The sequence below is a fragment of the Salvia hispanica genome, chromosome 2, assembly GCF_023119035.1.
Source record: "Salvia hispanica cultivar TCC Black 2014 chromosome 2, UniMelb_Shisp_WGS_1.0, whole genome shotgun sequence".
Lineage (NCBI taxonomy): Eukaryota > Viridiplantae > Streptophyta > Magnoliopsida > Lamiales > Lamiaceae > Salvia > Salvia hispanica.
In genome coordinates this window covers 36,113,432-36,139,126 of record NC_062966.1, presented here as the reverse complement: position 1 = coordinate 36,139,126, position 25,695 = coordinate 36,113,432, and the positions used below count along the sequence as shown (strand labels likewise).

The 25,695-nt window shown below is 35.9% G+C and overlaps 4 protein-coding genes across 5 annotated transcripts; 2 read left to right on the top strand and 2 right to left on the bottom strand.

Annotated features, from left to right (window-relative positions):
* The first annotated feature begins 169 nt into the window (after positions 1-169).
* On the top strand, positions 170-4,146 carry LOC125208143 (chaperonin 60 subunit alpha 2, chloroplastic). The gene is made up of 8 exons (XM_048107719.1): positions 170-291; positions 380-557; positions 955-1,076; positions 1,164-1,371; positions 1,455-1,600; positions 1,876-2,182; positions 2,389-2,840; positions 3,037-4,146. The coding sequence occupies exons 1-8, from the start codon at positions 238-240 to the stop codon at positions 3,322-3,324; spliced, it is 1,755 nt and encodes a 584-aa protein (XP_047963676.1). The 5' UTR covers positions 170-237; the 3' UTR covers positions 3,325-4,146.
* A 1,585-nt stretch (positions 4,147-5,731) lies between these two features.
* Positions 5,732-14,326, top strand: LOC125207150 (protein NAP1-like). Its single transcript, XM_048106371.1, has 24 exons — positions 5,732-5,946; positions 6,298-6,749; positions 6,854-6,928; positions 7,141-7,221; positions 7,331-7,411; positions 7,512-7,594; positions 7,858-7,942; positions 8,106-8,231; positions 8,380-8,487; positions 8,650-8,694; positions 9,216-9,358; positions 9,709-9,841; positions 9,991-10,101; positions 10,262-10,340; positions 10,631-10,824; positions 10,950-11,095; positions 11,282-11,363; positions 11,483-11,593; positions 11,719-11,844; positions 11,933-12,072; positions 12,143-12,239; positions 12,343-13,334; positions 13,400-13,612; positions 13,690-14,326. Exons 2-24 carry the CDS (start codon positions 6,345-6,347, stop codon positions 14,177-14,179), a joined length of 4,146 nt encoding a protein of 1,381 aa, XP_047962328.1. The 5' UTR covers positions 5,732-5,946; positions 6,298-6,344; the 3' UTR covers positions 14,180-14,326.
* Positions 14,327-16,246: 1,920 nt separating this feature from the next.
* Positions 16,247-18,412, bottom strand: LOC125204510 (sulfiredoxin, chloroplastic/mitochondrial). Its single transcript, XM_048103185.1, has 5 exons — positions 18,199-18,412; positions 17,526-17,680; positions 16,735-16,768; positions 16,560-16,653; positions 16,247-16,475 (listed from the first exon to the last, which is right to left on the bottom strand). Exons 1-5 carry the CDS (start codon positions 18,269-18,271, stop codon positions 16,460-16,462), a joined length of 372 nt encoding a protein of 123 aa, XP_047959142.1. The 5' UTR covers positions 18,272-18,412; the 3' UTR covers positions 16,247-16,459.
* A 1,017-nt stretch (positions 18,413-19,429) lies between these two features.
* Positions 19,430-25,251, bottom strand: LOC125205809. 2 transcript variants are annotated; one of them, XM_048104948.1, is made up of 6 exons: positions 25,101-25,251; positions 24,829-24,922; positions 21,316-21,792; positions 21,072-21,221; positions 20,497-20,963; positions 19,430-20,349 (listed from the first exon to the last, which is right to left on the bottom strand). In XM_048104948.1, exons 2-6 carry the CDS (start codon positions 24,911-24,913, stop codon positions 19,744-19,746), a joined length of 1,785 nt encoding a protein of 594 aa, XP_047960905.1. In that variant the 5' UTR covers positions 24,914-24,922; positions 25,101-25,251; the 3' UTR covers positions 19,430-19,743. The 2 variants fall into 2 exon arrangements, with proteins under 2 accessions (XP_047960905.1, XP_047960906.1); XM_048104949.1 differs by having other exon boundaries at positions 25,052-25,107.
* Between the last annotated feature and the right edge of the window lie 444 nt (positions 25,252-25,695).

Genomic DNA, 25,695 nt, shown 5'->3' with positions numbered 1-25,695 from the left:
AAAACCATGAAAATTTTTATAGCATTTGACTATTTTACCATTTTGTAAGATATTTGATATTATATGCATTTTAACATAACTCTGAAACATGAATACTAGATTTATTTTCATCTAAAATTGTGACGTTCTAAAATTCTACAAATAATCACTCACGAATTTTTGCCTTATCAATAAAAATAGAAATTAGAAACCCCTCCAAAAACCCTACTGCTGTTTACCAGCATCAAATTCGAAACTATGTCGTTGCCATTTTCTTCCCCGATGTTCTTGCATTCTGGTGCTTCATTCTCCGTAAGTCATACGTATTTCGTCTTCGTTTGCTTTGGTAGGTTCAATTTATGCAGAATTTCAGCTCAAGCTACTTTCAATTTTTGTTTAGGGATTACGTGGAAGATCAAATCCAAATGGGTTGTGGCAGAGAAACAGCGTGAGGAAGACGATGTTAGTGGTGAAAGCAGGTCCGAAGAGAATTGAATTTGACAAAAAATGCAGAGATGCTTTACTTTCGGGGATTAATAAGCTTGCCGATGCTGTTTCTGTGACTTTGGGGCCGAAAGGTTTACGTCTTCTTCTTCGTTTTTTTTTTTTTTTTAATTTTTGAAATATCTAATTTGGATATTTTGTGCTGGTAAATGCCTTTTCCTAGCTGTCTGGAGCTGAATTTTTAAACTATTCGTTGTTAAAAATGTCGCCGTGAAGTTATGGAGATGCTTTCGCTCAGTAGCATGATTTCATGTGTTTGTATCTTCAGTAGGAGTATTTTCTAAATGCAAGTCCGCAATAATCGATCCTATAACTCTGTTTTTGTTGACTCATTTTATTTTTGTGAAATTATGGGTAATTTAATTGCCTTACAGCTTTTTATTACTCAGTGAATTCTCCCCATTTTATGGAGGGCTTACTGATAGATGGTCTATTGATTTACTTATTTGCATTGTGTGTTAAACAATGCAGGCCGTAACGTGGTCCTTTCAGAGTCTGAGAAACTCAAAGTGATAAATGATGGTGTAACTATTGCCCGGGCCATAGAGCTTCCCGACACAATTGAGAATGCTGGAGTGCTGCTAATCCAAGAGGTCAATCTCAATGTCCTTGCGAATGTCATGAGATAGAATATGTTACACCCGATCTTCTGGCCATCACATTCGTTGTGGGTTTTGCAGGTTGCAACCAAAACAAATGGGTCGGCGGGTGATGGTACGACAACTGCGATTTTGTTGGCCCGAGAAATGATTAGATATGGGTTATTGGCTATCACCAATGGGGCTAACCCTGTATCCTTAAAGAAAGGAATGGAGAGGACAGTGGATGAATTGGTTAAGGTATTGAGTGAGAAAAGTTATGCTGTAAGGGGCAGTGATGAAATTAAAGGTTTGATCTGTCTTCTTCCTCTATCCAACACATATGTCATTGACTCATTATGCATCTCTGAATTGTTTTTCCCTTTTCTATAGCCATAGCTTCATTGTCTGCTGGAAATGATGAATATATTGGAAACTTAATTGCTGAAGCTATTGAGAAAATTGGCCCTGATGGTGTAATATCAATTGAATCGTCTTCATCATCTGAAACTTCTGTGACAGTCGATGAAGGAATGAAGGTATTCTGCATAAACTGACTTGTCTATAACGCATTAATATCGAAGACATTGGGAGCCTGGAATTCCTTGCTTCCTCTTACTGCAGACGTAAACCGACCACTTACTTTACCATTATTTCTTCTTTTGGTCTTTTTTTTTTTATTTCTTCTTGAAAGAATCTGAATATGAGGTTTAGTGAATTGATATACAGTTGTTATCGTTGTACAAATAGCATTATTTTTTGCCTTAGTTTTCATTATTTCTTTAATTTTTGTTTAGGCAGTCTTTTCTTGCAGATAGATAAAGGATACATGTCGCCGCACTTTGTCACAAATAAGGATAAATCGATAGTGGAATTTGAGAATGCCAGAGTTCTGGTGACTGATCTAAAGATATCCAGCCTGAAGGAGATTGTTCCGTTACTGGAGAAGTCTACACAATTGAGTGTCCCTCTACTGATTTTTGCTGAAGACATATCTCGGCAAGTGCTGGAAACTCTAGTCTTGAACAAAATGCAAGGTGTGCTTAACGTTGCCGTTGTAAAATGTCCAGGTCTTGGAGAAGGAAAGAAGGCTATATTGCAGGATATTGCTCTTATGACTGGTATGTTTCAATGTTAATATTCTAGATGACAAATTTAAAGATCACAGCCAAAAGAAATTATGAAAATGAATGGAGCAAATTTCCATGCTTGCTTTGTACTTTCTCGAAACTTTTAAGATAAAAGTTAGTACTTACGTACAAGATGGAAACTTCAAATTCATGTGTTTCTCCTTGTAATGCAATTAATTATGTCTCTCTGAAATCAGGAGCTGACTTTATATCGGGAGATTTTGGGGTGGCTCTTGAAACAACAACTTCTGATCAGCTTGGTATTGCTCGAAAAGTAACAATTACTAGCAATTTTACCACTATAGTGGCGGATCCGTCCACTAAAGCTGAAATTAAGGCCAGAATAATGCAGATAAAAAAGGATCTTGCTGAAACTGATAGCAAATATCTAGCGGAAAAGCTAAGTGGGCGGATTGCAAAGCTTTGTGGTGGGGTGGCTGTTTTAAAGGTTGGGGCTCATACAGAAGTCGAACTTGAAGATCGAAAACTACGAATAGAAGATGCAAAAAATGCCACATTTGCGGCCATGGCTGAAGGAGTGGTTCCTGGTGGCGGAGCCACATACATACATCTCTCAAAGCAAATACCTGTTATCAAGGATGCCTTTGAAGACCCAGATGAGCAGATTGGTGCAGATATTGTTGGAAAGGTTCGTGACCTTCGTGATCATATAGTGCTTTCTTTCCAGTTTCCATACATCTTGTGAGTAACTTCAATTGGAGACGAGATTGCTATTTCAGTCCTTGGAGTCATACACTAATTTTGCTTTTGTAGTAAATGAGATTTGTATAACTTGCGTTAGTTTGTTTACAGTTCTAAACTTTGTTCTTTGGAATAAATTTCAGGCACTTCTTGCACCAGCAAAAGTAATTGCAGCAAATGCAGGGGTTGATGGAGATGTGGTTCTGGAAAAAATTAGAGCTTGTGATTCGAATTTCGGGTATAATGCAATGACTGGGAGATACGAAGATCTAATTGCTGCTGGTGTCATCGACCCTTGCCGGGTTTCAAGATGTGCGCTTCAAAATGCCGTCTCTGTTGCTGGTATGATCCTCACCACTCAAGCCATACTGGTCGAGAAAATCAAGAAGCCCAAGCCACTTGTTCCCCAGATTCCCGGTATATCCCCCTGAAGGAAGATCAAGGTCGTAAGAAATCACGGTACACTAGAAAATCGAAGATCAGCCAAACAGATTAGAGTATTCACGATTCTTTGAGACAAATGCCCTTCCTTTAGTGTCAACGAGAGGAGATCGTACAATGTTGGATGGTTGAAATATGAGCGTTCCAATTAGAAGCCTAACAAGGTCAGGTCAGCCACTGGTAAGAAATTAGCTCTTTTCCAGTTAAAGATGATACATGGAGTATAATAAATGGCTTGTCCTTGTTGAAAGTCTTGAAGATGCTTCTTTGAGTGCCACTGATGATGAAATGTTGATCTATTGGGCCACGTTGGCGATTCATAGCCAACGTGGCACTCGAGAAACCTGGGCAGTACCTAGGATTTGAATCTGTGAGACTCTAGGAATGCAACTTTTGTTTCATTAGATTATTAGTACTACCAAATTGCAATGAGACAAGAAGAAAGTGACTCTTCCCCACTTTCTAAGAATTTAAATATCATCATATGCTAACCAACTCCATACAAATTATGATGATGAAACTGTGGACTTTTCTGGGTCAGGTAGAACAACCATTTACATAACAACTTATATTTAGTAACTTTTGCAATTGCATTCTTTTCCTTGTTGAATAAAGTCATTACTTTCTGTCCATTTCTTACATATGTTACATCTGATCTACCAAATCAAGATTCCAATTGATCATCTTTGGACCATAATCATTCTCTTAGCCGTTTTTGTATGTCGTAGAATGTTAGCAATCTTCACATTAAATAACCATTTTAAATTTGTAATTATTGTTCGCAATCTTCATCAAGTTGTCATTATTTCTTGCATCTTTTGTAAAGTTAAAAGTATATTTTTTTTTGCGTGTTGTAAACATATATAATACTTTTGATTAAGCCTAGTATGCTATCTAATATTTGCTGTGTGTGACAGTAAATATAATAATGATTTAGGCTTGATGTCAAAGTTAAGTATGTTGTCCACAATTTGGCTTAGGCACCTTATTCGGCACGCATGAAACCCCACTTTCTAATTTAAAATTATGATAATGTTATTGGCATCATTTTTACGTCATTGTTTTTTATTCATCCAAATATTTATCAATGGGTGACGTAATTTGGTTCGAAATAAATTTAGTACTAAGCTATTTGAATATTCTGGAACATCATAATAGTGCTATTAATGCAGTATTGATTAGGTATAATCATTCAACGACTAAAAATTAATAGAATGAGAGCTACCTTTACGAGTGTGATCAACGACGTGATTATATATGATTGTTAAGGCTTCAGCTTCGCGATTCCTCTGATTTTCGTGGTTACTAAGTATAAAATTAAATGGCTATAAAATTATTAAATTTGGTTAAATCCAGGTGTGTTCTGTATATACGAAATATTAGAAATTCACAATTGTCTCATGATAATTTTTTTCTTGGTGAATGCAATGAGTTGACTTACAAGTGTAAAATTTTGATACATTACTCCCTATGAATGAATAGTAGTAGTGCAATTGATAGAGTCTATGAAATTTAAAAATAAAATAAAGTAAATTTGATCAGATGTGTAAATGAAATTTTTTGACTATTTTTGATTTATTATTTAAAATTTGATAAAAGTAAGATAAATCAGAATTGATCTACAGTATTTTTTAATGATTTTATAGAGTACTTCCATTTATAAATAGAGTTACTACTATTTTCATAACTAAATTTTAGTATTGTTAAGTATTTTGCACACCTTTTATTCTTTTAGATACTCAAAATACTACAAATTCAATTATAAAAAAATAGGCAAAAATATAATTTAAATTCAATAGTATAACCTACGTCGTCTGAATTCATTGGGGTAATTACACTTTACTTACGAAATGTTTCAATTGAGTACAAAATGTTTTAAGTTAACAAATATCATACAAAAAGTTTGATTAGTGTTGCAAATTAGTACATTCCGTCTAAAAATCACTAACATCGTTACTTTTTCTTATTTTTCATCCTTTCGACTCTAAAATTAGCTACAAATATTAGCCGAAAGTAAAATGTGAATTCATTGTTTAATAAAATGCTCATATGGAATGCATAAGGTATTATTTAGAGAAATAATATCATGTTTTTTAGGGCACAATTTTGGAGAAAAAATAAGAATAAGTAATAGTGCTAGTGATTTTTAGATGGAATGTACTAATTCATAACACTAATCAAACTTTTTGTATGATATTTGTTAACTTAAAACATTTTGTACTCAATTGAAACATTGGTGAAACATTTTGTATGTAGATTGTAATTATCCCAGACTCATTAATCATAAAAAAATATATTATTAATAATAAGAAAATAATAAAATAGAGAAAGAAGCACCAAAAATTAAATAAAATTACAACAGAGAGCATCCTGTTTCTCTCTCATTGTCAACTTGTCTCTGTTTCTCTCTCATCGTATTGGAGCGTCTGTAAATTCAATACTCTACTAGTGGAGTGGTATATAGTTGGAGTAATTCTGCTACTACCGCCATTTATAGCGTAGAGAGTAATAGTTGAAGTAGCTGTAGCTAGATCTGAACTCCACGGAGCTGTTGTTACTCGCGCTCAATTTTTGTAGCGGAGCTCCACTTACTTCCTCATTTCAACTTAACGGTATTGTAATCGTCTCTCTCTGTATACCTAACTATACGCGCTGAGAGAGAATTTCGTAGTCACTTATTGTTCGTGTAGAATTACCAAATGCGTCTCTCAATTGCTTGCCGTGATCGGGAATTTTATGCGTTTTTATTGTTTGTTTCATGCGGAATTTGACAATGAGAATGGCGGATGTTTAATTGCTCCGAATTTCTAATTGAGCATAGGAATTTAGGAATTCGAGATATTTTTATGCTGAAGCTAGTTCTTATGCAATGTGAGGTTTAATGAGGGTTTATTTTGTTCTTCTTTGAGAAATTTGGCGAAGTTTGAATTTATATGATCTTGTAAATTATCTTATCTCAGCAGGAAGGAGAGTTGTTTCTGGTTGAGAATTCTGATTGAGAGTGATAGAGATGGCAAAGTCGAGGCCGAATTTCCCAGCTCAGGATGTTTTATCAGCTGGACAAGGATCAGTGAGGTCGAGAGAATGGGAGGGTCCAACTAGGTGGACTGAGTACTTGGGCCCTGACGTAGCAGCCAGGAGTAATGGCGGAGCTGAAGGAGCGACTAGTCAAAGCGCGAGCAGTTCATCGCAGAAGGGTCTGAACATGCAATGGGTTTACCAGCTCACTCATGTAGCTGAAGGGCTGATGGCGAAAATGTATAGACTTAATCAGATTTTGGATTATCCTGATTTGGTCAATCATGCCTACTCTGAAGCGTTTTGGAAAGCCGGTCTGTTCCCTAACCAACCGAAGATTTGTATTTTGCTAGAGAAGAAGTTTCCTGAACATCACAGCAAGCTGCAGCTGGAGCGGGTAGCACTTTAATATCCTTTTAGTTTGTCTGGAAAACATTTTATGCAATTTTCTGTCATTTGAATTGGCTTTAAAGTGTCAGTGTTGCATGGAATTCTGCGTAGGTTGATAAGCTTGCTTTGGATGCTATGAATGATAGTGCTGAGGTTCATTTACAGAGTATGGAGCCATGGATTCAGGTAATACATTGCTATTGTTGCCTTTTATTTCTTAGTCACTGGTTAAGATTCAAGCAGTTGTTCTCGTTCCTGTTGGGGCCGTGGGACTCATTCATAAAAAAGCATTTAATGTTAATACAAGGGACTTCAGAAGTATTTTTTCGTGTTAGCTTATCTAATATCAACTTACTGCACATTACTTATTTCATGGTTATTTCCATTTTCTGGACCAGCTACTTCTTGACCTGATGGCATTCCGAGAACAATCTTTGCGGCTTATTCTGGACCTAAGCAGTACTGTGATTACGTTGCTGGTATGGAATGGAAACAGTATTAGTTTCTTAGTTCTCCAAAAATTATTATTGTTGACACTGTATTATTACCAATAAATATTTTTTAATTGTTTGCCCACTTTCCTTGCAGCCACACCAAAACTCTCTCATACTACATGCTTTTATGGATCTCTTTTGCTCGTTTGTTCGTGTTAATCTATTTTCTGAGAAGGCAAGTCTGTGGGAAGGCATAGTGATCAGTTTCCTTTCATATTTTCAGCTGAAAATTAAGTTGATTTTATCTCTTACATGAAAAATGATTTTCACTACAGATACCAAGGAAAATGATGCTGCAAACATACAATCTTTTGTACTCCATGGCTCGGAATGATCGTGATTGTGACTTTTACCATAGGTGAGATAACTTCTGATCTAATATACGATTTTTTGGGGTGGGCTTCCTGACATGATTTATGTGTTTTACCACCTCTAGATTTTTGATAACATATTCTTTATGAAGAAATATGCTATTGTAGATGATGTATGATTAATCCTACTACATAAACTTCAGCTTCTTATAAAAGGTCTTACAAACTGTCAACCTGTTTTCTTTCTTAAAAGCCAGATTTTGCATATTATAACTCTGCTAATCTTCTTTTCCTTTTTTTTCACTTCCAGATTAATTCAATTTGTTGATTCTTATGATCCACCATTTAAGGGGTTACATGAAGATCTTAATTTTGTCAGTCCTAGGATTGGAGAGGTTATATTCTCTTTCTCAGCCTACATTTCTTCCTTTGAAGATTAAATTTCACCCTTAGATCCTTTCTTAGCTCTTCAAGGAATGTTTATTAATTATCTTCATGGCACTTTCAGTAATAAAGAGTTTGATTGTGCTGTTTTTGATTCCGTAATTCTTATATCAGGTTTTGGAGGCTGTGGGCCCAATTATCTTTTTATCTACAGATACACGGAAGCTGCGGAATGAGGGTTTTCTAAGCCCATTTCATCCTAGATACCCTGACATACTTACGAACTCTGCACATCCTATGGTAACAAACCATCTTTTTTAAGCTGATCCATTATTGCATGTTCCAAAAGGTTGCAGAATGACTTAACATGGAATCAACGAATCATTTCTACAAAGAAAGCTATTAAATAAACACAACTGATTCTTTAGGTCTTTTACAATAAACGCAGAGAGCTCAGGACCTTGCAAATGTTACTTCATATCGTGAGTGGGTGCTCTTTGGATATTTGGTTTGTCCAGATGAGCTTCTTAGAGTGACCAGCATTGACATTGCTTTGGTACACTATGTTTCCACCCCCCCTTTCTTAGCTTTAAAATGTTACTATTATGTTCTCCATTATATTTTGGTTGCATGGTATAATTACCATACTTTGATTTACTGTATACAGTCCTCTATTTATAGCTAAAGTCCTTCATGTTGTTTCTAATTATCATATCAGGTTGTGCTGAAGGAAAACTTAGTTCTTACACTATTCAGGGATGAAGTAAGTCTTATCTTTCTTACATTTAGCATTGCTAGTCCTTCAAACCTCTTTCCATTAGACATTCCTAATGAACTAAATGTTCTATAATTTCTATATCTCTTGCTGCGAACCTGCTTATGCCTGACACTTAAAGGTTTGCCTTACGGTGGCTAGTTCTATCCTGTGTTGGTAACGAGACTTTTTTGGTAAAAGTAATTATAAAATTGGGTTTGAGATGCTAATTATAATAAAAATTTAAGCAATGCAAGTATTGCACGCCAACAATAATTTGCTGGTAATGTGGTGAAGAGGATTTTACAACTGGATTTCTCTGCACCTCCCATGACCAGCTACATAAAAAAATACCAATCTTCCCCTTTAATAAATGGTAAAGTTTTTTGTTCTTCACTATTCATGGCGGGACTGGGATATTTTGAATCTTGTCATCTATTTTAAATCTTATACTTGGCAATCGTGACTGCTTTCTTTCTTTAGGATTAGTAAGAACAGCTTCCCTAACCATTTTGTTTTGTTTGTGGCAGTATATATTATTGCATGAGGACTATCAGTTATATGTTTTACCACGAATTTTGGAATCGAAAAGGATGGCAAAGTCCGGACGAACAAAGCAAAAAGAAGCAGATCTAGAATATAGTGTTGCAAAGCAGGTAGAGAAAATGATCAGGTATTACATGCAGACTTTCTTATTTAACTCGTTGGATCTACCTATTTGGGAAGAAGCAAAATGTGATTCTTTGCATATAAAGATTATAAAAAATGCCAAAATTGCATCTCCAGGATCCAGTCTATATCCCATATTGCTGGAAAATCTGCATATAACACGCATAAATATGTGCTGGCAAATGGCAACTACTTGTATTTAAAAACTTCTACACGTAGCTTCAATACATTTTCAGCATGGACAATTTTCTTGTTTGGACACAAGTTCATCTCAATTTTATTGTTTGGATCTTTTATACATTGTGACTTATAGCTCTTCAAATTACCTTTTGATGTGGTTTTTGACTGTGCCAGTGAGGTACATGAGCAAGCCCTTTACTCCTGTGATTCCATACACCATGAAAGGAGAATAATGTTGAAGCAGGAAATTGGAAGGATGGTCCTGTTTTTCACTGACCAACCCAGTTTATTGGCTCCTAATATCCAGGTGCCCATGTTTATGGCAATATGAATTTTCTTTTTCCCCATTCTTCCTAAGGATCAGAAAAAGAAAGGAGCAATTAATTCATTTACATTACGTTAGAGGGCAGTGGATTGATGGTATATATTAAGCTCTATCTGCTGCTGGTTGTGCAGATGGTTTTTTCTGCCTTAGCTTTTGCACAGAGTGAGGTTCTATGGTACTTTCAGCATGTCGGAGTAGCATCTTCTAAATCCAAAACAGCTCGAGTTGTGTCAGTAGAAAATGTAAGAGAAGTATCTTTGAATTGTAGTATTTTTTATCATTGGATAGTTCTTTATTTGATCTGTTTTTTGTATTGAAATATAATAACTTTATCTTTCTCGTTTTATGGTAATTGCTCTGTACCTAAACGCTTCAACTTTGTCACCTGCTTTACAATTGCAGGATCCAAATGACCCAACCATTGGTTTCTTATTGGATGGGATGGACCAGCTTTGCTGTCTGGTCCGCAAATATATTGCAGGTTAGGTTCCTTGCCAGGGAAGTCTTTGTCCGTGTCTGCTGTGACCTACCCCATTGAATATTTATACATGAAATTTTTAGAGTGTATGGATTCTGATGGGCCTGATTATACCTTCAACTTAGCCTTAGATTGTAGGCTTGTAACTTTCCCAAGCCCTCCTGAGACCTAAAACATGTATCGCAGGAATAGTTTGTCAATGCTAACAATGGTTGCTGGAAAACAAATGGCATAATCTGAATATCTTTTTTATTTGAGTTATTACTGAAACCTAGAACTTTATTTTCTCTCAGCCATTAGAGGCTATGCCTTATCATACCTATCATCCTGTGCTGGTAGAATCCGTTTCCTGCTTGGCACTCCTGGAATGGTGGCACTTGACCTGGATGCTACTCTAAAGGGACTTTTCCAAAGGATTGTTCTGCATCTAGAGAACATACCAAAACCCCAGGGAGAAAATATTTCCGCAATCTCATGTGATTTATCGGTAAGCTGTTTAGTCTGTGTTGCACAGTGTATCAACCTACATTTTTCTCGAGTTCAGTTCTAGGATACTGTTACTTCACCACTTCTCCTACATCATCTAGTTACTGGTTGTTTTCTGACATTCAGGACTTGCGCAAAGATTGGTTAACCGTTTTGATGATTGTCACTTCTGCGCGTTCATCAATCAACATTAGACATTTAGAGAAAGCTACTGTATCCACCGGCAAAGAAGGGTTACTGTCAGAAGGCAATGCCGCATACAATTGGTCCAGGTTCTCAATTTAGCCAAACTTCTCCTGAAAGATTATTGTACACGCAGTTTGATCTCTTTATAATTTAAACAATTTTTTCGTAGTTGTGCTGGCAACTTCTTAGTTTGATTCTGCAGTTTCTTCATACATAAGTATAGAATTTCAAGGTTGTGCATTAAAAAATTGACACATTTTGCACGTATGCAGATGTGTGGATGAGCTAGAAGCTCAATTATCAAAATTTGGGGGTCTGAAAAAACTTTACTTCAACCATCAGCATCTTACAACTGTAAGTTGCAGTGTACAGAATTTATATAGTACAAGAGACTGAGCTAGACTCTGTCACATAACCGATGTGAGATGGAATACATATAGTATAATACTGACATGGCTCAACTGGTACTGTAGGTTTTCCGCAACACCATGTTTGGGCCTGAGGGCCGTCCCCAGCATTGCTGTGCTTGGCTCGGTGTTGCTAGCAGTTTTCCAGAATGTGCCTCTCCAATTGTTCCAGAGGAGGTATCTTCAAAACTCAACGCCTCACATTACTTCAAGTCGAAGTCATCAAGTGTTGTTATTTTCTTACAGTTTTCTTAGTGCAAGAACACCCTTCAGAATCCATAACTTAACTCTTTTAAATATAGGTGACTAAAATAGGCCGCGACGCAGTTCTATATGTTGAGTCCCTAATTGAATCTATAATGGGAGGATTGGAAGGTTTGATAAATATTCTTGACTCGGATGGAGGATTTGGTTCCCTGGAGATGCAGGTTGCTACTTCTTCTCTGTTTGCTTCTGAGTTATGAACCATTATTTTAGCACATTGTTCTTCTTGTATTAATTCTGTATAAGTTTCAGCTTCTCCCAGACCAAGCAGCGAATCTCATGAACTTGACATCCAGAGTATCTATTCCTTCAGTGAAGTCCCCAAAAGCTTCGTATGGTTTTCATTTGCCTGGCTATGAGAGCTATCCAGAAAATAATAGCTCCATCAAAATGTGAGTCTCCTATGATTTCTTCTTGTTAACCTTCTAGTTGGCGAATTTCAAATTTCTGTTTTGGTGACAGGTTAGAAGCTGCAATGCAGAGGTTGACAAATCTATGTTCTGTCCTGAATGACATGGAGCCTATATGTGTATTAAACCATGTTTTTGTTCTGAGAGAGGTAAGTGCCCCGTTTCGGTTGTATAAGTTGCTCATTGGTTATAATTTTTAGATTATTATACCCGACTCCCTTCATTCTCAATTCGTTTCTCTTTGTGATGCAGTATATGAGAGAATGCATCCTAGGGAATTTCAAAAGGAGATTGCTCACGGTCCTTAAAACTGATTCTGATCTTCAGAGACCTTCCGTCTTGGAGTCACTAATCCGTAGACACACTTCCATAGTTCATCTCGCAGAGCAACACGTAAGCATGGACCTCACCAATGGCATTCGTGAAATTCTCCTGGCAGAGACCTACTCGGGTCCTGTTTCTTCTCTACAGTTGTTTGAAAAATCTGCTGAACAACAAACAGGCTCAGCTACTGAAGCTGTATGCAATTGGTACATCGAAAACATTGTTAAGGATGTGGCTGGTGCGGGAATCCTCTTTGCACCTCTTCATCGATGCTTCAAGAGCACACGGCCAGTTGGTGGATACTTTGCCGAGTCAGTAACTGACCTCATGGAACTGAAAGCCTTTGTTCGAACTTTTGGGAGCTACGGAGTTGACCGTTTAGATCGGATGCTAAAAGAGCACACAGCAGCTCTCCTGAACTGCATTGACACAACATTGCGTGCAAATCGTGAGAATCTGGAGGCAGTTGCAGGGAGTATGCACTCTGGTGATAGGATGGAAACTGAAGCAAATATCAAGCAGATAGTCGATATGGATACGATGGTTAGGTTCTGTATTCAGGCGGGGCAAGCCATTGCTTTTGATTCCCTTTTAGCTGAAGCTTCAGGCATTGTGCTAAAAGAAGGCGCTCCTCTGATTCATTCACTGCTAACGGGCGTTGCAAAACACTTACCTGATGAGATACCGGAAACCAAAGAGATCAGGAGAATGAGAAGAGTGGCAAACTCTGTAAACGTGTTTGGTGATCACGACTTCGCATGGATTAGATTGATTCTGGAAGAGGTTGGGGGTGCCACTGATGGCTCATGGAGCTTGCTACCCTATCTCTTTGCAACTTTTATGACATCTAACATCTGGTATACAACTGCTTTCAACGTCGAAACTGGAGGCTTCAGCAACAACGTTCATTGTTTAGCCAGGTATGCAATAATCAATCACATATGAATGATCTTGGAATCTTGGGACTAAAAAACCTTTTTATCAGGTGCATATGTGCAGTAATCGCGGGAAGTGAACTCGTAAGACTTGAACGAGATTATCGACAGAAGCACTCTCTTTCTAATGGCCACATTAGTGAACCCTTGGACCCTGAGGCACCAAACTACTCTTCCATAGATGCAAGCATAAAATCCACAATGCAGCTTTTCATCAAGTTCTCTGCAGGAATAATTCTGGATTCTTGGAGTGAAAGCAATAGGTAATTTGAAAATGTCATAGTTTGAGAGAGAGAGAGAGCTCTACACATGCTTATGTCGATTATACTGGTTTCTGCAGGTCTCACCTCGTGGCGAAGCTGATCTTTCTCGACCAAATCTGCGAAATCTCGCCACACATTTCACGGAGCACGTTGGAGTCTCACGTGCCTTACACCATTCTCCGCTCCATCTACAGCCAATACTACTCGAATTCTGCCACTCCCTTCGCACCAATAAGTGGTTCGCCAAGGCATTCTCCGGCCATGTCCCTGGCCCACGCCTCCCCTTCGCTGAGGCAACCGCGTGGTGATTCAACTCCACAATCCAACACTCACGACTCGGGCTATCCCAAACCGTCGTCCACCCACGGCCAAGATCAGTACGAGATTGACAATTTCAGCATGAGAAGCATTGACAGCAGAAATCGAAATGTCAGGCGATCCGGGCCCTTGGACTACAACCTAAGCCGCAAATCAAAATTCGCCGAAGGGTCCACGTCAACTAGCACTGGTCCTAGTCCCTTGCCAAGATTCGTTGTGTCAAGATCTGGTCCTTTATCATATAAATGAAGATAGATGATTCGTAAAGCAATTTTGTATATTTGGTTCAACTCAGATTATCATTATTATTTTTATTCCTAATTCAACTTGATTTATTCTGTAATAACATGGTTTATCTTATTCGGCCAATGTAAAAATAACTACTATTCAGATTGAGAGAACTAATAGTAGTCTGTTTTCTACTACAAATAACGTAGCTGAACATAAAAAATAAAGATTTTAATTACTTTTGAACTTAATTCTCTCACTTACCATTCATCGTACTAACACCACTAGCGGCAGCGGAGCTCACACTCGGGGCGGCTCTGCCTCCGCCTCCGCCTCTACCTCCACTGTCGTGGCTACGTCTTCATTTAGCAAATGTTGCGGACTATCAAGATTGATGAGAAGCCTCTATAGACGTAACACACCCGCACAACTCGCTCTCAAAGATTGTGGCTGCTTAATTTGGTACTCCACTATAGTTAGATGGAATTTCCCTTTTTGTTTTATTTTATGGGATAAAAATAAATTTGATTTTTAAAAGATATTTGTAATAGAATGGAGTAGTAAAATATCTAAATATTTGTAGTAGAATTATCCTTTTTGTAATATTTATTTCTACAAAAATATCTAAAACTATAATACTCCACTATAAAAGAAAGGAATAGAAAATTCTAGAATAGCAAAAGAATGTTTATATATACATAGTAGTATTAACATTTTGTATCATTAAGAAGTGCAATGTTTCTATGTTTGTCTAAATCATCAAATTTGTTAAATATACTATTGCTTTGTATATTAGGGTAGAAAATATCTAGTATAATATTATATTTTATTAACAAATTTATATTGTACAAAAATTTCAATTGTGCATAGCTAAATTTAGTGTGAAATAATGCATTTGATGTATATTTGATAATATAAACATCAAAGACATTTCACCATAGTTATATCAAGAAAATGTATTATCAGATCATATGATGACACTCAGTACTAAAAGGCAACTCAATCAGCTTAGACAAAGTATATTCAGATTATATGTTGACACTCATTAATGAATACCAATTCAACCGCAAGGTATATAGAGTTTCTAAAACTAACTCAATCTATTTTTGCAAGTATTATTTTTTGATGGTATCTATGGATTGATCACGGAGTTAAAATATGGTTAAAGCCGTGCCTTGGACTTTTATTAAATTCAATTAATATAATTTTGTAATAGTTTGTAATATTTGGAGACATTTTTTCCATTTTCGTTATATGAAATTACTAGAAGAATTTCTTATATCGAAAGAAGACGTTCATTTTTTGAGCTTCCAAAAAGCCACTTCCTTTCTTCAAATGAAAGGAGCAATCAGACCAATTCTCGAAATACCTTTCTGAATATTTCTCAATGTCCCAGCTATTCAGGAACGTGAGAATATATGATTAATCATCCGCTTTAAAGATCAAAATATTTATAAACAAGTTAAAAAAAATAGAATATTAACATTAAGTTAACTCAAATTTTTTTCAGTAGGTAAAATGCTTGAAATAAAGAAAATTCAGATCCTATTTTTCTCCTTGTTAAAAAAGATTGTGCTGGGCTTGTTTTCACCTTCTTCGATCCTTTTTTTTCCGATACTTTTTTCACTCTCTATAGTGTGTTTCAGAGAAAAAGCTAAAAGCAACGTTCCACAAATCAAAATTTTAAAAAATACTCCATTCGTCCCATAATAAATGTCACACATTTCTTTTTAATTTGTCTCGTCAAAAATATCCTATTTTCTTTTGTTAAAAAAAATTCTCTCTCACATTAATATAAATATACTATTTTTTCTCTTCACTTAACATAAAACATCTCCTAAAATCTCATGCCATTACTTAAAGTATATCATCTATTATGGGACGGAATGAATACTACTCGTAGTTATCTTGTCTTGGATGTTAGTGTACTTTAGATTCAATACTACTACATGTCTACATCATTTCAGCCTTAGTAACATTGACAACAGAAATCGGAATGTAAGCTATACAGGTCAGTCATTTCAGTTTGAGAAGTATCGACAACAAAAATACGGCTCCTTTACTACAGTCTAAGCCGCAAAATAAAAATTCCACAAAATGAATCAATTTTATACTACTACTACTAGTATATTTGGTAATTATCATATTTGGCTCAACTTGTTTTTGTCTGTAATATCAAAGTCTGAGAAGAAATACTAATTAAAATTCGTATACATATCAGTCTACAAGGTGGCATCTAGTTAATAGTTTACATCCCACCATAACGGTGAAAAAACTATACCTTACAACCGATTTGTGCCGTCAGCGAAGGTGATGCCTAAAACATAGAAATGAAGCCACACTCAAGACAAGAAATGACACAGCAAGTTGAATGATAGAGAATACCAAAACTCGGGGGTACCTTAGTGTTTCCTTTGTCCCACGTCGAACTTTGCAACGTATGGTTGGCAGCCCTAGCCGCTGGTGAGCTTCATACCGATGGCAGCCGGAAAAACCTATGGAGATACAAACCACAGGTGAATATCTAAGGCCATAACAAAATATCTTGAAAATAAGTCTGCAGATGCAATACATACCATAATATTCACCATCTACCTGAAGCACGTCTATCTGCACAAGACAGGTAGAAAGATTATAATCTAACGAGGCGCCTCATGCTGCTTATGCATATGAGTATCGTCTCTAAGGATACGAAAGCATGTAACACGGTTTCATCGCAGAATATTGTCTATCAGAATGTGCAATGTTAGAATTCAGAAAACACATCCTCAACTTGGCAAAGCTCAGATTGAAAAGGGGGAGTTATTTATTGAGCTTCCAGTGATTTCTTCACACGCCTATATTTATCAAAAACCGGCCTTTCTCACTGTGGATAAGAAACGACTACCTATACGACATATGAGCATTGTCTCTAAGGCTACCTACACTCTTTGCATAATATTAGAAATCATTATGTTTCAATGTAATGTTAGAATTCAGAATACACAGCCTCAATACGTCATGTTTAGATGCAAAAAAGGGAGATATCGAGCTTGATGCCATTCTTGATTACTTGAGCCCATGAATCCACAAGCCTACTTCTAACATAAGCTGTCTTCGTCGTTGTGGATAAGAAACTACTATTACTACATACATAAGATGCCTATATATATATATAGGAGGATTGTCTCTGCACTATCAATGCACAATACTCCCAAAATCCACAAGCCCTACTTGAACAAAAACTCGTCTTCCTCATCGTGGAATGTGGATAAGAAACTACTACTACTACTATAAATGTCTATATATGAGTATTATCTGTAACATCGAGCAAGATCTTTTTGCATAGCCTCAACTTGGCATAAAAAGGGGGAGATATCGAGCTTACAGGTACTTGAAGCCCGATTTCACTAATGCTATCCATGAGTTCCTTCACCTTTTGAGGGTCGTTGGATCTCGTACGCATGAGAGGTCTCCGGATTTTATCCAGAGGAAGCTCAAGAATCACTGGCCCTCCCTGTTGAGGCACAGTAGGAGGTGATCCTAGAATCCACAAATCACCAACAAATTAGATTCCCCAACAAATCAATAATCCCATTTATCTACCATATGATAAACCAACTAATTAGCTATTGCATTGACCTCAATTTCCAGTTCAATGTGAAATAACAAGCACAAGCAACAAAATTGATTTCAATGAAGATCCTAACAGAACTATAACTAGAGACTGCAAAAATATGAAATTGTTTCCCTTGCTGAAGTCATTAAAGGAACAAAGATTACATTTTTTTTGCAATGAAACAAAATCCAGCAGCTCATGAGTCACTAGAGAACATCAATTCAAACACTTTACCCCAAAATTGAAAAAGAATATAATTAAAAGCTTCTCTAGCTAATTCAAATTAAGGGAATCCCATGATTTAAGCGACTACAATCTTGCAATTAGGATATTGAAAAATTATGGGTCTAGACAGACAAGTTGCCCAGAATCCTAAATGTGAAAATCGAGCAATCATTTATCTAAGAGTGAAGATAATTTCAATTGATGAGAAAAGAGTTACCATTAGAGGAAGTAGAGGCAGAAACGGAAACTGCTCTGAAATTGTTTGGAAGATTGAGGAGAAAATTTGCCATTGTTTCTCTGCTTGATCTTTACTTACACAAGTTGTAGTGTTAATCTATGTATGTATATGAGCGAGTGGATACGATTAGCTACAACTTTGAAGAGAAATCTTTTAATCATTCAGTGAAATATCCCCTTAATTTCGATATGAGAGAAAGAAAACGGGTTTTACATTTAACGCGTGGCTAATTAGTCTTTATTAATTTATTTTAAAAAAAAATCAAAGTCGACGTTAAAAAGCAAAACAATTATAACCCCCGACAAATTAAAGAAAAATCTAACCGTCACAATTTCATTCTTTTTTTCTTTTTTTTTTTGTTTTATTTTATTCTAGCTCGTTTTTGTTTTCAAATAAAGAGTGAAGACCATTTTAGTAGGAGAGAGATTTAAAAAAAAAGTAGTACTGGTTGAGGTATAATTAGTTGAGTAGAAAATGAAGCTCCTGCTGTGCTCCCACCACAGCAGGGTGTGCTGTGCACTCACAACGCAATATTAAAATGTAATATACTTAGTATTCCCTCCGTCCGCGAATAGGAGTCCCGTTTTTCCATTTTGGTCCGTCCACGAATAGGAGTCCCGGTTCATAATTACCATAAATGGTAAAGAGGCCCCACATTCCACCAACCCATTCCACTCACATACATTTAAAACTAATATATACAAGTGGGACCTCTATTCCACTAACTTTCTTCCACTCACTTTTCTTAACATTTCTTAAAACCCGCACCGATAAGAAATGGGACTCCTATTGTTGGACGGAGGGAGTATTTTAATATTTGATTTTATAAATATAATAATGAGCTGTGAGTGCACAACACACCCTGCTGTGGTGGGAGCACAGCAGGGGATCCATTCCCTACCTTAAAAGAGAAATATATTACTCCCCTTTGTCATAGATAATTTATCCCACTTTGATCGAACACAGATTTTAAGAAATGTAATGAAAAGTGAGTTGAAAAAGTTAGTGGAATGCAAGTCCTATTTTTAAATAATAGTTTTATAATAAAATGTGAATAAGAATGAGTTAATGGAATATGAGTTCCACTACCAAAAATGATAAAAAGTGAAATGAGACAAATTATATGACAGACCGAAATGAAAAAATGGGATAAATTATCTGGGACGGAAGGAGTATCAAAATAAAAATATCTAGAGTAGTATTCACCCGATGAATCAAAATATAAACTAATAAAATAATATACTCGTATATTTTTTTTTGAACATAGTGGATGGAGTAGTAGTGGTTCGAAAACTAGGGAGTCCTATTATTTAATAATCTAATGCATACAAACACACATATATACATCTTCAACATATCTGGAATGCTGATTTTATTTTATACTATTACACACATAAGCGATAATCCATCACGTGCCCTAATAATAGTAGTATAACGATCTGCAGTTGGCAAGGGAGGAGCAGATCTTGCTGCAATAGTAGTATAACGATGGACTGGGCCGTACGGTCAAAACAACACGTGCATCTACGAATGCAGGCGTCCGTCCGAGCGAAACAACCAGGTGCAGCTATACGTACACTTAAAGATATTCTTCAACAAAGGATACTTCAACACCACAAACATCGCCGGCACGATCCCAAAAAACAGCAGCAGCAGTGCCACCGCCAACCACCCGTGCTCGAAAAACAGCAAGCACGAGCAGAACGCCACCATCATCGCCACGATCGAGAAGAACAGCGTCGCCACCCCGACCACCATCCAGAACGGCAGCTTCATCATGAAGTCCTCGTCCGAGTATCGCGACGTCAGGATGGACAGGAACATCAGCATCGACGTCAGCGACGACAGCGTCGCCACCGTCTCCGCAACTGGGAACACCACGAACATTTTCTTGCTCTCCAGGATCGGCGCTCCCTTGCCGTCGTACCCGCCCGGGACCGTGAAGGCTGCCGTGTACACCACCGTCGCGATCAGCATCGTCACCAGCATGCACGATTTCGCAGTCTGCTTCATGAATTTCTCCGCCTCCGCACGCAGATCTTTGTGCTCCGACATGAATAGCTCGCGGGGCGTTTGGTTTTCCGAGTTCTTCTTGTATCGGAATGCGGGCTGAACGAGCTTCTCCACCACCTGACAATGATATTAATGTATTTACGAACTGATACAATTTTCAATTCTCATTTTTTAAAAAAATTCTTAATTACCAGAACTACCCCTATATATATGTACTGTACTTATATAATTAAATTAATATTTCTATAATGAAAAATCTCGTACCTTGAACCACAACACTTCCAGTTGCATCTGCCAAGGTGCACCGGGAATGCTGTCGAGCTGATTTTGAGGTGCTAATTTTCCAGCCAAGTGCAATATGTTGTTACCTTTGTCATCTATGTATGATGCTAGCAAATCTTTGGTACCATCCAGCTCAAACATCAAGCTGAACACTTTGTTATAGCGACGCCGCACCGCAACATGAAATATGCTCTGCGAATCTTCATTTACCTTGTACAGTAAATTATGGTCCTTCTTGAATAGCTCCACCAAGAATTCATCGTTTCCCGCTTCCGCCGCTATAAAAAATAATTGCGCAGTATCTGCAGCACTAGCTACATGACCGATACCTGCTTCAACTTCTTCTTTACATGATTCCGCAGCATCCCACAAACAATCCATTAATGTGTAGGCATTCACCTTTTCTGCATTCTCATCTTCGGTCTTTGGCATATTCATGTAGTTCAATACTGTAAATATTATGTAAGGAACATCTTGTTAGAAAATTGAAGGAAAAAAGAGAAATATACTCTCTGTGTCTATGCCTCAATTAATTTTGCTTATATTTGAACACTGACCATTTCTTGAAATGTTGTCCCAAAATCCTTGGCCATTGTCACTAGAAAATGCCACGGATTTTCCCGCAAGCACTTGCAATGGTGTCAGTTCATTTGCATCTTGAGCCAAAGCTAACGTTTTATCGCCGTCCACAATTTTTACAGCCAAATCTAAATAATAAACACAAATAATATTATATATTATTTAAAAAATACAAAAAAAATAAGAATTACCCACAATCACTACTCGTTTAGTGAACGTTACCATATAGCCCCGAGTCGATTGCTGAAGTTAGCAAGTCAGCCTTTTCTAGTTCGGTCCAAGATGCTATATCAGAGGGAATGAGGAGAAGTTCAGCCATTTCGCCAAATCCTTGCAATGCAGCCATGTAGAGGGGCCAAACTCCTCCATCAGTACCCCTAACTTTTGCCAAATCTGGATTTTTGTCCAACATTAATCGAGCAATTCCAATGTGGCCACCAGCTGCAGCAAAGCATAGTGCAGTGCACCCTAAAGCGTTCTTAATCTCCAAGTCTTCTCTTTCCATGACCTCTAACAATTTTGAGACGAAATCTTGATGGCCTTCGACGGCAGCTATGTGCAGTGCGATTTCACCTCCTTCTGTTATGGGATGTTTGATCAAGTTTTTGTCTTTGAAAAGATTTTCGGCGGCAGCGCAATCACCCTTGAGTGCGGCTGCGTGCAACACAACTTCCCGGCTCAGTGGTTTTATTCTTCTGCCTGCTCAAATGTTTGAGAAGGATTTGTTAAATTACATGAGATTTTAGGTTCTTGTTGAGTATCAAAAAATAAATGAATATTTTAATGAGAAAATAGAACAAACAAATTTTATTCTAAATATGGAAAGGAAGCATCTTGGTTGAAACAAATTAACAATTAAAAAATGTGTGCCTGAATGAGACGAAGGAAGTACTACTAATAGACAAGGGGCATTGTCCGTTTCCACATAATGAAAGTGTTGTTAGAAATATAAGTAGTCATTGCTATAACAAAGGAACAAAAGTAAGAAAATACAAATATTCAAAATAATTTAATAAAGGTTACAAGAAAGCAAATTATTGTCTTTATGTCAAGTTGAGATATCTCTCTGCAGGATGGAATATATCTCGACTAGCTAGTCTTCACAGTAATATATATATATATGAACTTAATATATAGTCTATAACTAAGTAACACAATTAATGCTGTTAATATGCAAGCTAAGACCGTTGAAAATACATTAGAGAGAACTGAGAAAATGAAAGATTATGACATCAAACCAATAATAGTTTCACATGGTTATAAGAATGAAAAGCCAAATAACATGGCTTTTCATAAACACAATTTTCCAATAAATGTCTTGTCGTAGGTGATGATGTCGTAAATCTTTGAAAACGAGTTATTAGAATTTAGGACTTGGAATAATATGTATGAGCTTTTTATTAACATTGCAAATAGGCCACTTAAGTTAAGGGGGTCCATGTGTAGGGTTTGTTCGTTTGCAAAGATGCTTGCTTGCTTTCACTTTTTTTTTTATACAATTTTAATTTTTCCGATCCAAAGTTGTTCATAATAAAAATATGCTTTCAGCATCATACTATTAAAATCCTGGCTTGTCCCTGTTTAAATTAACATATAGTAGTAGTTGTTTTTCAATAAGATATTATTCACTATTTTATTTAATTCTCAACTTGCGAACACTGGTGGATCCAATTAAGAACAAGGGGGACTTTTATATCCGATTAGCCTAGTGGTAAAAGCATCATATCTCCACATAGTGCCCTGGGTTCGAACCCTATGTAGTGCGTTTATGGCTATATCTCTCAAGTTCACTGTGTCTATTTATGCTTATATTATTTCGCATAAGTACATCATGGTTGAATATATGTTTATGATTTCTATTATGCTCATATTTTTAGATTCTATAGAAAATATGATACATTTTATTTTTAGTTTAAATATTTTGAACTTTCTATAAATTAAAATAAATTCTTTGTTAAATAAAAATATCTAAAACCCCCCAATTTAATAGTGAAATTTTTTCAAGTAATAACACTAAATATTTTTTATTTAATGAAATGACTAAATAGAAAAAATTGAGATAACAAAAGAAAAAAGATAGATTGAATTTTACATTTTCAAGTCAATATAATTATTATCGTACCCCCAATATGAAATGTCTGGATCCACCACTGCTTGCGAAAGTCTACTTTAACTTGAAAATGTAACCAGAAATGAACTTTTTTTTATTATGGTGCGTGAGTTTGCATACAACAGAAAAAGAATTAAATTATCTTATAAATTCCAATAAAAATTAAAAGTTTACCAAGTTGTACTTTGACTTATATATGAAGTGAATTCCAAATGGAATCTAGTTATTTATCAACTTTTTGAAACAAGGAACTCAAATAATCATTAATATAGCAATTACTAATTCATGGAGTACTATATATAATTGTAAGAATAAATTACATAACAATACAATAAAATTGAAAAAGAATAGACTGGAAAATTGATCGTGCATGAAACATTAAAGTTGAGTGATCAAATATAGTAATTGATTTTTAAAAAATATAGTTACGGTACCCCATAATCCATATCACCTTTTTTTCAAAAAAAAATATCAACCTCATTAAATCATTTACGATAAACTAGTCTGTGTAAATCCGATTTGAAGCTAAGAGCATCTCCAACTATTTACACTAAACCCAAACTCATTTTAGTGTAAATGTCACATAAAATATGATTTTACTCCAACCATTTACACTAAACTCAAACTTAAAAGAATATTCTCTTTATTATGCTCTTTTTACTCACAAAATTTGAAAAAGTTTTGGGTTTGAGTTTAGTGTAAATCTAAAGATAGGTATTTTTTTTCTCAAAAACCAAAAATGGAATTGGTTTTTTGGTATTATTGGAACTAAATACCTATCTCATTTTAAGTTTTAGTGTATCCTTGGAAATGGTCTAACTAGGGTAAAAAATAAGTTAAAATTTGCTTGAAATTTTCCATCCAGAACCAATCAGAACATGGAATTTTCAATAACGGCGAATCAACTTAGAAAGAATAAATACAGTTAGTTTAGGTTTACTGCCTCGAATTTCCAACAACCAGAATAAAAATCAGTGTATGTTGACTCCTAGTCTATGTCCCATAATAATTCCACTAGAAAATGTCGACAACTATATGCAATGACACATCCATGACATGAAAAAATATCGTCATGCATGGATTCGTAATCAACTACTCTATCTTTGTCACTTTAAAAAATAATTATATATAAATAAATAAGGAGTATATATTTGTAGGTACAGTCGATGGATATACACACACATATAAATAAATACTACTACTACTATACATATTTTTACTGCTATCATATTTTAAATATGTCATGAATTGGAAAGTAGATTTCGCGGTTAAAACTCTAGTTAACTGAGATAAAATTATGTGCTCTTAAGAATTATTCCCTCCGTCCCACATAATTTAGGACACTTTAATTCAGTACGAGATTTAAGAAATCTAATAGAAAGTGAGTTGAAAAAGTTGGTGGGATGTGGTTCCTACTTTTAAAGTATTAGTTTTATAATAAAATATGAGTAGGAATGAGTTAGTGGAATATGAGGTCCACTACTAAAAATAGTAAAGGTGAAGTGTGTCAAATTATGTGGGACGACCCAAAATGGAATAGTGGCTCAAATTGTGTGGGACGGAGGGAGTACTATAGTAGATGAAAATTATGCGTGGAAATACCATAAATCATGTAAACTTCTTACCACGAGACGAGAAAGAACCATTTTGATTCTGATTTATTTCGTCGTATCTCGATCTTCTCCCGGTTTTGGAGACAAAAATACCCATGGTTTCGATCTACAAAAGGTTGAAGGGGAAATTAATTCTTATATAACAAAATAATTCACAATTAATGCATCAAACCTAAATTATTCTTTGAAATTCATAAAAATTCTATATCAAGAAGAAAAGAGAGAAACTGCGTACTGCTTTCAAGAGAGAGAGGAATTCGAGAGGTTTTTGAATTGAAATTTACCTTGACAAGAAGGTGGAAAACTTCTCACTAGCTAGTGAGTAGTGAGATGAGATGAAGAATTGTTGCAAAACCCTATCACTTATTAATAGTGGAAAAATTCATTTATCTTTTTAATATTTTCAAGTGAGCAGAACTGAAATCTCCTCGCAGTTTCTCACTTTTGTCGATATTCATTTTATCAATTTTCCACAGGGTGTGGAAAAATCTTAAGTTAGCAAAAAGATGATTCCAATAGAAATATAGTAATTATAAATCATTAATTAATTTTGTATTCATTGACCAATAGTAATATAATGCGTTCATAGACTTTGAACTAGTTTAATTGCATCAACATCAACTCTTGTCGACTCTTTTATCAAAAGGTTATTTACAATTTTACATACACTCTAATCAGTTCTAAGGGTCATCTATGATCGATCGACTGCCAATTAATTAATTTGTCCCCAGAAAATTAAAACAAAGGGTTTCAGTAAAGTATAATTTGTGTCCTATTTTTTTTTTTTCAATTGAACTTCGTTCTTTTTAAAAAAATTCTACACAATATTTTGGAAAATGTCCCAAAGTCGAGAATGCTACACCATATTCTCGATTTTTT